Here is a 15,794-nt window from a genome sequence, read left to right on the forward strand (position 1 = left end):
GCGAGGTGGGATTTCGGGCAGCGTGGACGCACAGGCGCAGCCAGGACGACAACAAATGATGTCAGAGGACGGGCAGCGCAAACTGTGCATGGCCAAGGGATAACATAACAGCGCAGGGTCCATGACGGAATCAAACAACGCTAAGGAGGCAGCGCACGGTGCCAAGGGGGTAGCAATGATGGCTGCGCTGCGTCACATTACAAAGGAAAGTCCCATCTCCGGGACGGTTGGACGGTGTGAGGGGACACATTACATGAGTGTGTAGTTCAGCGTTTGCAAGGAGCATAATTTCAAGAGCGACCTTTTCCTTGTGCAGTATTGGTGCTGCACAAGGTGGCTCTTTCAGTAACAAACGCCTAAGGGGGGGGGGGGGCAGGTCCCCTTACATTTTAGTTGTGCCAGCGTGGCGGTCGCATGACACGTTGCCGGATACACAGCTGGGGATCAGCTGACGTTACTGAACCCCAATAACAGAGGAGCGACTGTTGACTGTGCAGACAGCACTTCCAGGCACCAACTGGCGGTGTTAGAGCCCAGGGACAGCAGGAGGAGCAGATTGGAGGTATTGCCGCACACACAAGACGTTTGTAGCTGAAAGAGCCATGTTGTGCAGCTCTAAGGATGCAAAAGGAAAAGGTTGCTCTTTTAATTATGCTCCTTGCAAACACAGAAGTAAACACTAAAAATGTGTCCCCTTATGCCATAAAACCGTCCCGGAGGTGGGAATTTCCTTCGTAATGGGACGCAGCACAGCTGTCATTCCTATCCCCTTGGTGCCGTGCGCTGCCTCCTCAGCGTTGTTTTAAGCTGTCACGGAGCCTGCGCTGTTCTGTTATCCCTTGGCCATGCCCAATTTGCGCTGCCTGTCTTCTGACATAATTTGGTGTCAGGCTGTCAGTGCCTGTGCGTCCACGCTGCTCCAGATCTCACCTCGCAGTGTCGTCTATTGTAATCCCACTGCGGGCCTTGGATCCATGGACATGCACAGTGCATATCCTCGACTCTCACTCCCCTCCTTCCCTCTTCTTCAGACTGTGCGGCGTCACGGCCGTGGCATGCTAATAGGGATCAGCTGACGGCGCACAGTCTAAAGAAGGCGGAGGGAGATGGGCGAGAGCCCGAGGTGAAGATATGCACTGCGCATGCCCATGGATCCCAGGCTCGCAGTGCGATTCAATCAGAAGACACTGCGAGGCGGGTTCTCGGGCAGCACGGGCGCACAGGCGCAGCCATCCTGACACCAAATTATGTCAGAAGACAGGCAGCGCAAACTGGCCATGGCCAAGGGATAACAGAACAGCGCAGGCTCCGTGACAGCTTAAAACAACGCTGAGGAGGCAGCGCATGGCACCAAGGGGGTAGGAATGACGGCTGTGCTGCGTCACATTATGAAGGAAAGTCCCAGCTCCGGGACGGTATAACGGTATCAGTGAACACATTTTATAAGTGTTAAGTTCTGCGTGTGCAAGGAGCTAAAATAAAAGAGCTACCTTTTCCTTGTGCAACATTACTGCTGCAAAAGATGGCTCTTTCAGTAACAAACGCCGAGGGGGGGGGACAGGTTCCCTTACATTTAGGTTGTTGTGCCAGCGAGGCGGTCGCAGGACACATTGCCGGCTACACAGCTGGGGATCAGCTGACGTTACTGAAACCCAATAACACTGGGTCGTATGTTTAGACTGTGCAGCCTGCACTTCTGAGCCGCAACTGGCGGTGTTGGAGCCCAGGAATAGCAGTTCAGGTGGTAGAAAGATGAACACATCAGGAGACCTGGATGACACCCAATTACTTAATCAGGCAGAGGAGTGGCAAATTCCTGCGAGATCCAGGTCTGGTTCATTTTCAGGAAAGTAAGCCGGTCAACGTTATCAGAGGATAGTCGCATGCGACGGTCTGTTAGTACACCACCTGCGGCACTAAAGACACGTTCCGATAAGACACTAGCCGCAGGGCAAGCCAGCACCTCCAATGCATACTGGCTTAGCTCTGGGCATGTATCCAGCTTAGAGACCCAAAACTTGAACGGGGAAGAGCCGTCTGGGAGTACACTAAGAGGGCAAGCCATGTAGTCTGTCACCATCTGACGGAACTGTTGCCTCCTGCTGACTGGAGCCACCGGTGATGGTGTAGACATTTGGGGCGGGCACACAAAAGTTTGCCACAGTTGTGCCATACTTGGCTTGCCTTGGGCAGAGGCACTGCTTCTGCTCCCTCTTTGTGCAGAGCCTCCTCCTCCACTGCCTCGACGCACTGAGCTGCTTTGTAAAGCACTAGCAGCACTCCTCTAAGTTGGACTGGAGAAGATGATGGAATTCACCAGTGTGTCGTGGTACTCCCGCATTTTACGCTCCCGTGTCAACGCCGGGATGAGGTTTTGGACATTGTCACGGTAGCGAGGATCGAGGAGGGCGTACACCCAATAATCAGGCACATTGAGAATGTGGTCGATGCGGCGGTCGTCTCTCAGGCACTGCAACATGAACTCAACCATGTGCTGCAGACTGCCAACTGGCCCAGAAACGCTGTCCCCTGCTTGAGACATGATCTCTGCCCACTCTTCATCACCCCACCCTCGCTGTACACACTGACCACTGGACAATGGTGGAACTCCCTCCTCTGGACGTAGCTCTTCCTCGTCCATTGAGTCCTCATCCTCCTCACAAAGGGTCCCCTGCCGACCCCTTTGTGAGGAACCACGTGGCGCTGACTGTCCAGAACCTGATGGAAAAGGTGACTCCTCATCCTCCACCTCTTCCACATCATCCCTTATCCCTTGCAGGGTTTCTTGAAGCAAGCAGATAAGGGGGACAGTCATGCTGACTAGTGCATCATCTGCACTTGCCATCCGCGAGGAATAATCAAAAGGACGCAAAACCTGGCAGACGTCCTTCATAGTGGCCCACTCTGTGGTTGTGAAGTCTGAGCGGCGCTGACTGCGACTTTTTTGCGCCTGATGCAGCTGGTACTCCATTACTGCTTGCTGCTGCTCACACAACCGCTCCAACATATGTAACGTGGAATTCCACCTGGTAGGTAGGTCACATATGATGCGATGTTCAGGAAGGTGAAACCGACGCTGCAGAGCAGCAATGCGGGATCTTGCCAAGCTGGAACGCCGCAAGTGAGCACACTCTAGGCGGGCCTTGTGCAGAAGTGCATCAAGATCCGGATAGTCCCTCAGAAAACTCTGCACAACCAAATTGAGCACATGTGCCAGACATGGGATGTGAGTGAGGTTGCCAAGGCCTAAAGCTGCCACCAGATTTCGACCATTGTCACACACTACCATGCCTGGCTGGAGATTCGCTGGCACAAACCACACATCGCTCTCCTGCTTTAGGGCATTCCAGAGCTCCTGCGCTGTGTGGCTTCGATTCCCCAAAGAAACTAATTTCAAGACGGCCTGCTGACGTTTGGCCACGGCTGCTCATGTCAGTCGTAACAGGTAAACGTTCACGGGTCCATGTGGAGGTGGACTGTGACGGATCCTGTAGCGAGGAATCTGAGGAACTGGTGTAAGAGGAGGAGTCAATGCGTACAGACTGGATTCCTGCAATCCTTGGAGTGGGCAGGACACGTCCTGCGCCACTCGCACGGTCTGTACCCGGCTCAACAACATTAACCCAATGGGCAGTGACGGAAAGGTATCGCCCCTGTCCATGTTGACTGGTCCACGCATCGGTGCTGAGGTGGACCTTGCTACTGACGGCGTTCAGTAGCGCATGTTTGATTTGTCCCTCCACATGCTTGTGCAGGGCAGGGACAGCTTGCCTGCTGAAGTAAAAGCGGCTGGGCACCTGGTACTGTGGGACTGCCAATGCCATCAAGTCACGGAAGCTGTCAGTCTCCACCAGCCTGAATGAGAGCATTTCCAGGGACAGAAGTTTGGCAATGCCTGCATTCAGAGCCTGTGCTCGGGGGTGGTTTGCCGAGAATGCCCGCCTTTTCTCCTATGCCTGTACTACCGATGGCTGTAGACTAGGCTGGGAGTGTGAGGATGACTGGGAACGTGGTGCTGTGGGTGGAATTACACTAGGTCTCTGGACAACAGTGCCAGAGGTTCTTCCATGGCGATCCAAGGAGGATGCCGAACCAGCTGTGCGTGAGCTGGAGCAAGAAGCAACACGAGCTGAAGAGGTGGTAGCTGCCGCTGTTGGTTGGCCTAGGTCTTCAGTGTGTTTTTGGAACTCCACCGCGTGCCTGGTCCGCACATGTTTCCACATATTTGTGGTATTGAGGTTGCTGACACTTTTACCTCTTTTTACTTTCTGATGACACAGCTTGCATTTGACAAAACAAATGTCATCTGCAACTGTGTCAAAAAAGGACCAGGCACTGCAAGTCTTGGGAGCGCCCTTTTTGGCTTTTGAAACAGACAGGCTCCTAACTGGTGCCAAAGTGGAGGCTACAGGCTCCGCAGTCTTCCCCCTCCCTCTCCCTCTTTGGCCCGTTAGGGGAATCTCTTCCTCTGAGCTGCTCCCACCACCTTCCTGTTCCTCACGCCACGATGGGTCAAGGACCTCATCATCTCCACTACCCTCTGCCACCAAGTGCTCCTCCTGGGTAGTCTCGGCAGCACAGTACGCACCAGAAAGCGGCACCTGAGTTTCATCATCAGATGCGTACTGCGCTGTGGTCACCGCAGGCACTGACCCACCCGCCTCTTCAGAGTCAGAGAGACAAAGCTGTTGGGCATCACTGCACACTGCCTCTTCTTCCATTTCTCCAATGCTACTTGGCTGGCCCCCTGTTTCCAAGCCAAGAGATTCAGAGAACAGAAGTAGAGACGGCTCCTGTCCTGGGCTCTCTGACTGCCTGACCAATTTGGCAGGTGGTGAAGAGACAGATGGCTGCTCTCCAGTGGTCTGTGCCTGAGAGGATGTGGCACTAACTGAAGTCGATGCCGAGGCGTTAGCTGCCATCCACCCGACAACGGCTTCAATTTGGTCTTCACGCAGCAGCGGTGCACGGCGCTCTCCGACAAAGCTGCGCATGAAGGACTGTTCCCTGCTGAAACTGAGTGACGACGAGTCACCGGCGCCCGCAGCAGGCACAGAATCACCACGTCCTCTCCCTGCTCCGCGCCCACGCCCACGTGCCTTACTCCCTGCCCTCTTCATCTTGGTTGACAGATAAAGATAAGCAGAAAAGTACTAAGGCCTTAGTGTGCTTATTCCTGAAATGCTCCTCCTAACAGGTGTAAGAAACACTAATGTTGTAAAGTGTGGACTAGACTTTATTATTGATAAAATGTGGCCTACACAAGTGTTAAGTGGTGTTTGGTGAACTTTACTTTTTTTTTTGTGCAGATCGGGCTACAGAGCAAGTTTAAATCACACGGAGACCGTGCAGACAGCCGTAAACGGCGCTGCAAGGCCCAAAAACCCTCCTCTAGGTTATCCTATCTAGTGTTTTTCCACTATTTAGCTGGAGACAGGTGGAAAGACACTAATAGGAATTTTTTAAATAATTTTTAAACAGGCTGCACTAGTTGAAAAAAAGGAAAAGTTTTTTAATGGTATGAGGCAGTGACAAACCCTGAGCTGAATACAACGGGCTGTGGCTGCACACAAACTACAGGGCGAGCTGCGCTCACACGGAGACCGTGCAGACAGCCGTAAACGGCGCTGCAAGGCCCAAAAACCCTCCTCTAGGTTATCCTATCTAGTGTTTTTCCACTATTTAGCTGGAGACGGGTGGAAAGACACTAATAGGAATTTTTTAAATAATTTTTAAACAGGCTGCACTAGTTGAAAAAAGGACAAGTTATTTTACAGTATGAGGCAGTGACAAAACCCTGAGCTGAATACAACCGGCTGTGGCTGCACACAGACTACAGGGCGAGCTGCGCTCACACGGAGACGTTGCAGACAGCCATAAACGGCGCTGCAAGGCCCAAAAACCCCCCTCTAGGTTATCCTATCTAGTGTTTTTCCACTATTTGGCTGGAGACGGGTGGAAAGACACTAATAGGAAATTTTAGAAAAAATGTGCAGCAGGCTGCACTATGAGCAAAAAAGGACAATGGATAGAACTGTGTGAGGCAGTGTGAACCCCCCCTGAGCTGAATACAACCTGGTATATGGCTGCACACAGACTACAGAGTGAGCTGCACACACACACACACACACTGAGACCTTTCAGAACGCTGTTAAAACAGCGCTGCAAGGCAAGAGCAAGGTGAACTGAACAGTGAACACAGCGTTTGCTAAATTAGCCTTGGAAAAGCAAAATAAAGCAATTAGCTATCTCAACTGGCCCTCAGTTAGAACACAGCGTCCTGTCCCTAACTGAAATCACAGCAGAGTGAGCGCAAAATGGCGGCAGCGTTTTTTATAGTGCAGAGTGACATCATTTCAGCAGCCAATCACAGCCTTGCCAGTACTTACATGCCCACCATGCTAAACAGGATGTGCCCACACTTCCATTCATTCCTCATTGGCTGCTGCGTTCAGTTTGAATTCTGGGAACTTCCGATTCCGGTATCCGATACGTGGGAAGTATCGGAATTTGGTATCGGAATTCCGATACTTGCGGTATCGGAATGCTCAACACTAGTCACAAGCAATCAAAGAAGAACTGCTTACATTTTTGTACCAGGAGTGGCATAAGGTCACCCAGAAGCAGTGTGAAAGACTGGTGGAAAGCATGCCAAGACGCATGAAAGCTGTGACTAAAAATCATGGTTATTACACAAAATATTGATTCCTGAACTCTTCCTGAGTTAAAACATTAGTATTGTTTTTTCTCAATGATTATTAACTTGGTTTTTTTTTTGCATTATTTGAGGTCTGCAAGCAATGCATTTTTTTTGTTATTTTGACCATTTCTTATTTTCAGAAAATAAATACAAAATGTATTGCTTCAAACATCGGAGACATATTGTCAGTAGTTTATAGAATAAAAGAACAATTTACATTTTACTCAAAAATATACCTATAAAGAGAAACATCAGACAAACTGAAAATTTTGCAGTGGTCTCTCAAGTTTTGCCAGAGCTGTATGTGTGTCTTATATGTCCTTTTGTCTAATATTTCTTTATTTCATTTAAGGCATTACACCTAAACTGAACATGAGTGATTTCTTCGACAACAGTATGTATTATCTGCAAGGTATTGTATGACTATATATAAAGGCGAAAACTTGTAAAGAAAACAGAATCCTTTTACAGATGTAAGGCATCTTAATAAATGTAAGCAATGCATCAGTCTAAGATATGGTCACATTTTCAGAATAAAAAATGTCAATGGCTCCATCTGCTTTCAAAATGTAAAGGTAATGTCCAACAACACTGACAATAAAGATGTACAATTACCACTTGACAATTATTTCTTTTAAACAATTATTCCTTTTGATTTCTTAAGCCAATTTGTGAAGTTAAATAACTAAATAAGGTATTTACCGATTTTCTGTCATTTAAAAGCTTGTTTATACTGACAGACTGTGTTTCAGATGCACACTGAATGATCTGTAATACATCATTCAGAGCACATAGGCTGCCATTGTTCTCAGCAGCGCCGATCCCATTTACAAAGTACGATGCCGAGAACGATAGTCTTTTGGGGAAACCAAAAGATCATTTCATTCAATGACCAAGTGCGTTGATAAGCAGTCTGTTTGGCCTGAACAATTAGAATGAATGAGTGTTCCTAGGAATGCTCATTCATGATAATCACAGAAGAAAAATACGTTTTAAGAATAGACTGTCTTAAAATTAACCACAAAAGTAGGTTAATATCTTCAATACATTAAAAATATGATAGTGCACACCTACAACCACACCGCATCTCATCTCTACCACTATAGCATGGTGTGACTTTGCAACACTTTGGTCTGATAAATGTCAAGCGGGCTAAAACATTTGCTTCATGTTATTTTCATTGTGCTGTCATCTCTAATTAAAACCAATGTCTAAAAACTAACCAGTAGTGATGAGCGAGTATACTCGTTGCTCGGGTTTCCCAGAGCATGCTCGGGCGGTCTCCGAGTATTTTGTAGTGCTCAGACATTTAGTTTTCGTCGCCTCAGCTGCATGATTTACGGCTAGTAGCCAGGCTGAATACATGTGAGGAATGCCTGTTTGTTAGGGAATTCCCACATGTATTCAGGCTGTCCAGCAGCCGTAAATCATGCAGTTGAGGCGATGAAAACTAAATCTCTGAGCACGCCAAAATGCTTGGAGATCACCCGAGCGTGCTTGGGGAGACCAGAGCAACAATGCTATTCGCTCATCACCACTCACCAGGAATGTGGAGAGATCTTTAAGATGTGTTTTAAAAGCGAGAGGGGAATAAGCTGTTGCCAGACCTTTATGGAGGTGTCTTGAGAACTAAAGGATCGGACATTGAAATTCAACATGCCAAATCATTCACCTGTAGGAGGAGAGTCAGACACATTAGTTTGGTATTCATCTTCTGTGTTTCGGCATTCTGAGATATTATTCTAATCAGCTGTTCTCAATCAGTTTTTATCATGAACAAGGGATCTATCTTGACATTTTCTCTCTTTTTTTTTAACAGGTAATTTTTCAGACGAAAACAATAACAGCTCTATAGTTGTATTACCTTATGGTCAAAGTTTAGGAGGTAATGACCAAACATACCAATAGTTTTGGTCACAAAATTTAAAAACTACATTTTTGTAATAAAAGTGTAGTATTAAAATGTTAATAAAACATTTGCATAGTTGTACCTAGTTCAAATTTAAGTAAGATTAAATGTGGAAAATAGTAATATTGGAAAGGGGCAGTTCGACACACTGTAAGAACAAGGCTGTGGGAGAGGAGTCAAGTAATTTACGCAGTTGGATTTCGCACACAAAAAAATAATTGTAGGTCTTCAGACACATCGAAATGTGAAATAAAGCATATATATATATATACACAGTATATATATATATATATATATATATATATATATATATATATATATAAAAATATATATATATATTGTACAGTATATATAATGCAATGTTGGGTAAACTAATTGTTCACCTTCATTCAAATTTGTTAATCACAGTGGATAACTATTGGAATAGAGTACAGCATTTCAGATTATCCTGATAATAAGCCAATATTCATCTGAACACTGAGGAAACTAATAGGATAAACATGGATAAAACTGTATAAAAAACTGAACAAAGGCTCCCTAATTGAAAACATTTAAAATCAATTTTATGTTGTGACATGTAATCTTAATCTAAATACTGTAATGCCATAGATAAAGATGAGTGAATAATCCCGTAGGGTCTTGTTCCAGGGGACAGGTCAGGTTTTTGTGGCCGCTATATGGGAGCTCTATGAATTAACTGCTGGAATCCCTGTCACCTTTTCTGATTTATAGGGGCAATGTCATCATGGCGACCTGACACACACATGACATCCTGTGGACCTATTAGTCAGAACAGGTCCCAGGAATTTCATAATACTAAATCTTCCCCAGGTTTAGCCAAGTGTGGCTCGGTTAACATTTATCTCATCTATATAGCCACCCTAGAAAATCAGGGACAAGTATGTAAATGCAAAGCATTAACAATAATATTGTGCTACTTTAAAAGAAGAAATAGAGGCTTCATTGCATTGGTGTCCAAAGTACATTAGCGCGCAATTGTAATTTAAGAAGTCAAAAGACCAGTGGAGCCTGTTTTTTTAGTGATTACGCATGTTCATTGGCTGGGCTACACTGCACAGGCTTATTAAAGCTCTTTTTGGGGTGGTCCAAAGGCAAATCTTTTTTCTCCTAACTCACTATCTATTTAGTCCCATGATCTAAGCTATTTTCTTATATACTTTCCTTAAAAATTCCTACTATTCCCTAACCACACTATTGAACTGCTTTTGTGTTTTTTTTTCCTACTTCGACTACTGTCTGATGACGATTCAATTGAGTATCGGAGAGCATGCTGGGGGGATAATCAAACAAAACATCATGGGGGGCAGAGGCTGCAGTCACTGTCACAGCCCCTGCCACCTCCCTGAAATGAAGTGTCATCAGTGACGTTCCTTTCATGGGCTGGTCCCTGCTCTGTCCCCGAGTTTCTCCCTTGTGCAGTGTCTTCCCCATGCGCAGTTTTCCACAGCACCCTGTGTGATGAGCGCAGCGCCTGGTCTCTTGTCATCGTAGATGAATGGTAATAAGCTGGCAGCAGGCCGGTGTCACTACACTATACTGGCATAAATTCTGTATTTGAAATAAAAATTTTACTTCTGTTTCAGATTTTGAAAACCACCCTGTTCACTTCTCTTTTATTTACTTAAATGCAAAGTACAATTTAACAGGTATGTAAAAAGCTTATTGTGTAAATGTGTATATGCTGCAAAATATAGTATTCACTTTGTTCACATGAATAGTTTTTATGATAGACAGGATTGTGAATGTTATTACCACAATTAATTCAAAAGATCACCAATACCATGAAAGCAAAACTATTTACTTTTTATATTAAATTCATAACAATTATGGATATTCTCATTTTATTAAATGGGTGTAGTTAGAGAGCATGGAAATAAGTTTGCAGTTGACTTTTCTTTTTCTATTTACTGTCATTCTTCTGCAATGAAGCTTCTATCTTTCACAGTTTACAATTGATTTTCAAGGTTGATTATGCTCAGGAGTTAACTCCTAAGACTCCAGTCAACTCTCTCCAGCCCATTGTTTTCTATATAGCAGTTAGGAGCTCATGTTCCTCTTACTCCCTCTCAACTCCTGACAAAACTTTTATCAGTACTGTATATTTCAAGGAGAAACACTGTTGTTGTCTTTAAAATTCCAAAAAGTATTTAATCTTCATTAAAAATTACATAGTGCACAAAGGCTGGTGAAAAACATGTTGTTGATGCATTTCTACAGCAACTTGGTCTTAATTGTAACATGCTGTGTACAAGCAGTCACTTCAGTTAGAATAAAAAAACCTCCTCTATTGGTGACATCATGAATATATTGCGTGCAAGAATAATGTAAATCAACTAATGATATACAAAGGGAACTCTCAATAAATACCTTCATAATACGTCAAATAAACATTCAGAATTAGTAGATATGTAATGAGATGGAAAAGTGAGAAGACTGCACAGTTAATGTATAACAGCGTGTCTGCAAGGGAACACCGCTATCCGCTGGTCAAAGATTATAAGAAGAGAAAAAGCATAGAGAATTGCATTGGCTGGAACTGATGAGAGAAGTGCATCTTCCCTGAGGGGAGAGAATAGAGGAGACACCAGATAAGGTGGTAACTGTGTCACAGTTTGGAATTACGGTATAAAAGGACCCTGTGAAAAGCAAGAGTCGACAACTGAACCTGCACCAGGACAAACATGTGAACCATCTGAGCTGACTTATAGCCACAAGCCCCAGGGTAACAGGGGCTGCACAGTGACTCGCTGGCAACAGCACAGAAGATAGATAAAGACTCTGCACAAAGAAGGGCGGATAACGTTCACATAACCGCACAAGTGGACAGCACATGTGTGGGATTACAGCGCTGCAACTGCACGTCACAGGTCAGTGTGACTTGCATGTTAGGTGGGTGAAGAGAGGAGGCAGGGATTTCTTTCAGACACCGCACGCCCCGAAGCCTGGAAAAAATCATTAACATATAACATCAAAACTGCTTTTCTCAGCATCTACACCGCAACTATGATGCACACAGGTAAGGTTGATTTAACCATACCACTACCTGTATGCCCATAGTAATAGCTTAAATTTGTAAAGGGGTGACGGTAAATAAATAATTTTGGTTGAAGTTACTATTGATGAGCGAGTATACTCGTTGCTCGAGATTTTCCGAGCATGCTCGGGGGATCTCCGAGTATGTTTAAGTGCTCGGAGATTTAGTTTTTGTTGATGCAGTTGCATGATTTACAGCTGCTAGCCAGCATAAGTACATGTGGGGGTCGCCTGGTTGCTAAGGAATCCCCACATGTAATCAAGCTGCCTAACAGATGTAAATCATTCAGCTGCGCGGATGAAAACTAAATCTCAAGCACTAAAAAATACTCGGAGGACCCCCGAGCGTGCTCCGGAAATCTCAAGTAACGAGTATACTCGCTCATCACTAGAAGTTACCACTGCGTGTTCATCCTCTGCACCGTTGTATCTATTCACTTGTTTATAGATATATTTAATTACATCTCATATATGTTTTGCGAGTCTCGATTTTAGTTTTACTTATAGTACAGCCAATGTATTTAATATTGTCTGGTGTGCAAAAAATAATATAAATAATTGTATTTATTGTCTTAACTAATGAATGAATTAATTTTAAATATAGAGCCATCATTGTCAGTTTATCTGCTTCTACAGTTGTCTGTCCTGATCAATGTCATCTTTGAACTCACAAATATTTGTGTTTTCTCTTGCAGGTTCTTTTATTTTAAATGACATTACAAATTACACTACATTCCGCCTGTCCAGCACATGGTTGACCAAGTTTGTACCATCGGTCTACACTCTGGTGTTCACTGTGGCTCTGCCTCTGAATCTAGTGGCGATTCTAATGTTTCTATTGAAGATAAAAGTCAAAACACCAGCAGTAATATACATGCTGAACTTGGTGACCGCTGATGTGCTCTTTGTTGCTGTGTTGCCCTTCTACATTGTTTATAGATTCTCTGGGAACAACTGGCAAATTGGAGAAGGAATGTGCCGATTTGCCATTGCGGCATTTTACTGTAACATGTACTGCTCCATTCTCATCATGACAAGTATGAGTGTGGACAGGTACCTGGCTGTAGTGTTTCCAATACACTCTCGCTCCTGGCGCACAAAGAAACGAGTCTGGCTAGTATGTGTCTTCATCTGGCTTGTATCCATAGCTAGCACCGTTCCGCTTCTGCTTACCAAGCAAACTCTCTACGTTCGGTCACTGGACATTACAACTTGCCATGACGTGCTGGAATTAAAAGACCAACAGAACTTCTATATGTACTACTTTACTGCCTTTTCTTCCATTTTCTTCTTCTTTCCACTATTCGTTACTATGTTCTGCTACATCGAAATTATTCGAACCCTGAGTAAAAGCACAATGGACATTGGAAATTCTGCTAAAAGGACAAGAGCTATACTCTTAACCATTATAGTCCTTTCTGTGTTCGTTATTTGCTTTGGTCCAACCAATATTATCTTTCTAATGCATTATCTTCACTTCATTGATGGACATTCTGAGTCTCTGTATTTCTCATACATTCTATGTGCTTGTATCAGCAGCATAAGCAGTTGTCTCGATCCTATAATGTATTACTTTGCCTCATCAAGGTGCCGGAAGTATGTATACGGTTTTTTATGTTGTACGATGGGCAAGAAACTGCAAACCAATCTTCTCCAGCCACCCAAAGAATCATGTACGGAAAATTCTTTTATTAAAGAAGCTTAAAGGGAGTCTGTCAGCAGGTTTTTGCTACCTCATCTGAGAGCAGTGTGGTTTAGGCAAAGAGAAGCTGATCCCAACTTTGTATTACTTAGATTACTGGGTGCAGTCGTTTTCACACAATCAGAGGTTTTAGATTTAGCAATGAAGCAGAGCTGATAAAGCTAACCCCGCCCACACCACAGCTAACCCCGCCCACACCAGGCTTTCTATGTACATAGTCTATTGACAGTGAGCTGCCTATCACAAGAAGCTGGACCAGGAGGCAGCTGATGTGTCCAGCAATGATAAGCTACTGGTGCTAAAACAATCATTGTAAGTAAACAAAAACACTTGATAAGCGGCATTGCTGAAATCTGTGTTTTAACCCCTACAGCATGCTGCCTTCAGACTACATAGCAAAACAGTGCTGACTGCTTCCCTTTAATTCGGAACTAGAAGTATTTGCTACATGAATTTTGATGAGTATATTAATCTGAATGTGCAGTTAGAATGTTTCATTCAGTACCCACATACTTCCCTTTTATGCATGGGTTTTCCTTACTTTGATAAGGTAGGAGTATATACTGTATGTATTTGCCATAATATACATAGTTGTGTGACCACTGCCCTGTAAATGAGATCTGTTAGGCTACTTTCACACTAGCGTTTTTTGTAAATCCGTCACAATGCGTCGTTTTGCAGAAAAAACGCATCCTGCAAAAGTGCTTGCAGGATGCGTTTTTTCCCCATAGACTTCTATTGGCGACGCATTTGCGACGGATTTGCACACTTCGCATCCGTCTTGCGACGGATGCGTCGTGCTTTGGCGGACCGTCGGGAAAAAAAACCCCTACATGTAACGTTTTTTTTTCTCCCGACGGACCGCTTTTTACGGCCGCCCCCACCTCCCCGCACCTTACAATGGGGCAGCGGATGCGCCGGAAAAATGCATCCGCTGCACCCATTGTGCAAAGCGTTAAACGCTAGAGTCGGAATCTCTCCCCGACGCATTGCGACGGGGAGATTCCGACGCTAGTGTGAAAGAAGCCTTACAGAAGTTGTGACTGACATGCAATTAACTGAAAAGGACATAAAGGAGGAGTATTGGGAGGAAAACCCTATTAGCTGCTCCTAGCCAATCAGCAACTTTCGGGGGATTCTCAGTTAAGCTCCTCACAATGTTCCTCTTTGTGTTCTCTTCAGATGGTTGTCTATCCAGTGTACAATTCTGTATGTTAAACTTGTACCCAGAACCAAAATAACATCAAGTAATTAAAGTAGTAATTATGATTAGCAATATTAACATATACCTCATATGTAACGTGATTCATGTTATTTTTTCAAATTATGTTAATAAAATCTATATATATAATTGTCTAAGGGTCACTTCTGTCTGTCTGTCTGTCCTTCTGTCACGGTTATTCGTTCACTGGTTGGTCTCGGCAGCTGCCTGTCATGGCTGCCGCGACCAATCAGCGACGGGCACAGTCCGATTAGTCCCTCCCCTACTCCCCTGCACTCACTGCCCGTAATCCCCGCCACTCACCGCTCACACAGGGTTAATGGTAACGGCCCACGGTGTAACGCACTCCATTACCGCTGCTATTAACCCTGTGTGTCCCCAACTATTTACTATTGATGCTGCCTATGCGGCATCAATAGTAAAAATATGTCATGTTAAAAATAATAATAATAAAAAAAAAACCTGCTATACTCACCCTCCGCCGCCTTTCTCGCTCCTCGCCACGCTCCCCAGGATCGCACCTGTGTGAAGTTGGCACCCCATGTTCTCAAAAGATTAATAAAAATACACCATTCGTTTGTGCTGCGTTTGTGCTGGTTTGTGCCGCAAAAATGAACGTTTGTGCCGCTTTGGTTCCAGAGATATTGCGCGTTATATTTTTATGAAGCTCCACCCACTTTCCACCCCATGTTCTTAAATTTTAAAAATGAATACACCATTCGTTTGTGCTGCGTTTGTGCTGGTTTGTGCTGCAAAAATAAACGTTTGCACCGCTTTGGTTTCCGAGATATTGTGCGCTCAATTTGCTGAAACTCCGCCCACTTTCCACCCCATGTTCTTAAATTTTAAAAATGAATACACCATTCGTTTGTGCTGCATTTGTGCTGGTTTGTGCTGCAAAAATAAACGTTTGCACCGCTTTGGTTTCCGAGATGTTGTGCGCTCAATTTGCTGAAACTCCGCCCACTTTCCACCCCATGTTCTTAAATTTTAAAAATGAATACACCATTCGTTTGTGCTGCGTTTGTGCTGGTTTGTGCTGCAAAAATAAACGTTTGCACCGCTTTGGTTTCCGAGATATTGTGCGCTCAATTTGCTGAAACTCCGCCCACTTTCCACCCCATGTTCTTAAATTTTAAAAATGAATACACCATTCGTTTGTGCTGCGTTTGTGCTGGTTTGTGCTGCAAAAATAAACGTTTGCACC

General features: G+C 44.6%; 1 protein-coding gene across 1 annotated transcript in view; it reads left to right on the top strand.

Annotated features, from left to right (window-relative positions):
* The window catches only part of LOC138657637 (proteinase-activated receptor 1-like), a 43,530-nt gene extending 28,913 nt beyond the window's left edge, over positions 1 to 14,617 (top strand). The window contains exons 2-5 of the mRNA XM_069745369.1: positions 7,053 to 7,094; positions 8,520 to 8,585; positions 10,214 to 10,276; positions 12,359 to 14,617. Of these exons, the coding sequence (XP_069601470.1) occupies positions 7,053 to 7,094; positions 8,520 to 8,585; positions 10,214 to 10,276; positions 12,359 to 13,368 (1,181 nt within the window). The 3' untranslated portion in view covers positions 13,369 to 14,617. The remainder of the gene's footprint in view (positions 1 to 7,052; positions 7,095 to 8,519; positions 8,586 to 10,213; positions 10,277 to 12,358) is intronic.
* Positions 14,618 to 15,794: the final 1,177 nt, after the last annotated feature.

Source organism: Ranitomeya imitator, chromosome 1, assembly GCF_032444005.1.
Source record: "Ranitomeya imitator isolate aRanImi1 chromosome 1, aRanImi1.pri, whole genome shotgun sequence".
NCBI classification, from domain to species: domain Eukaryota; kingdom Metazoa; phylum Chordata; class Amphibia; order Anura; family Dendrobatidae; genus Ranitomeya; species Ranitomeya imitator.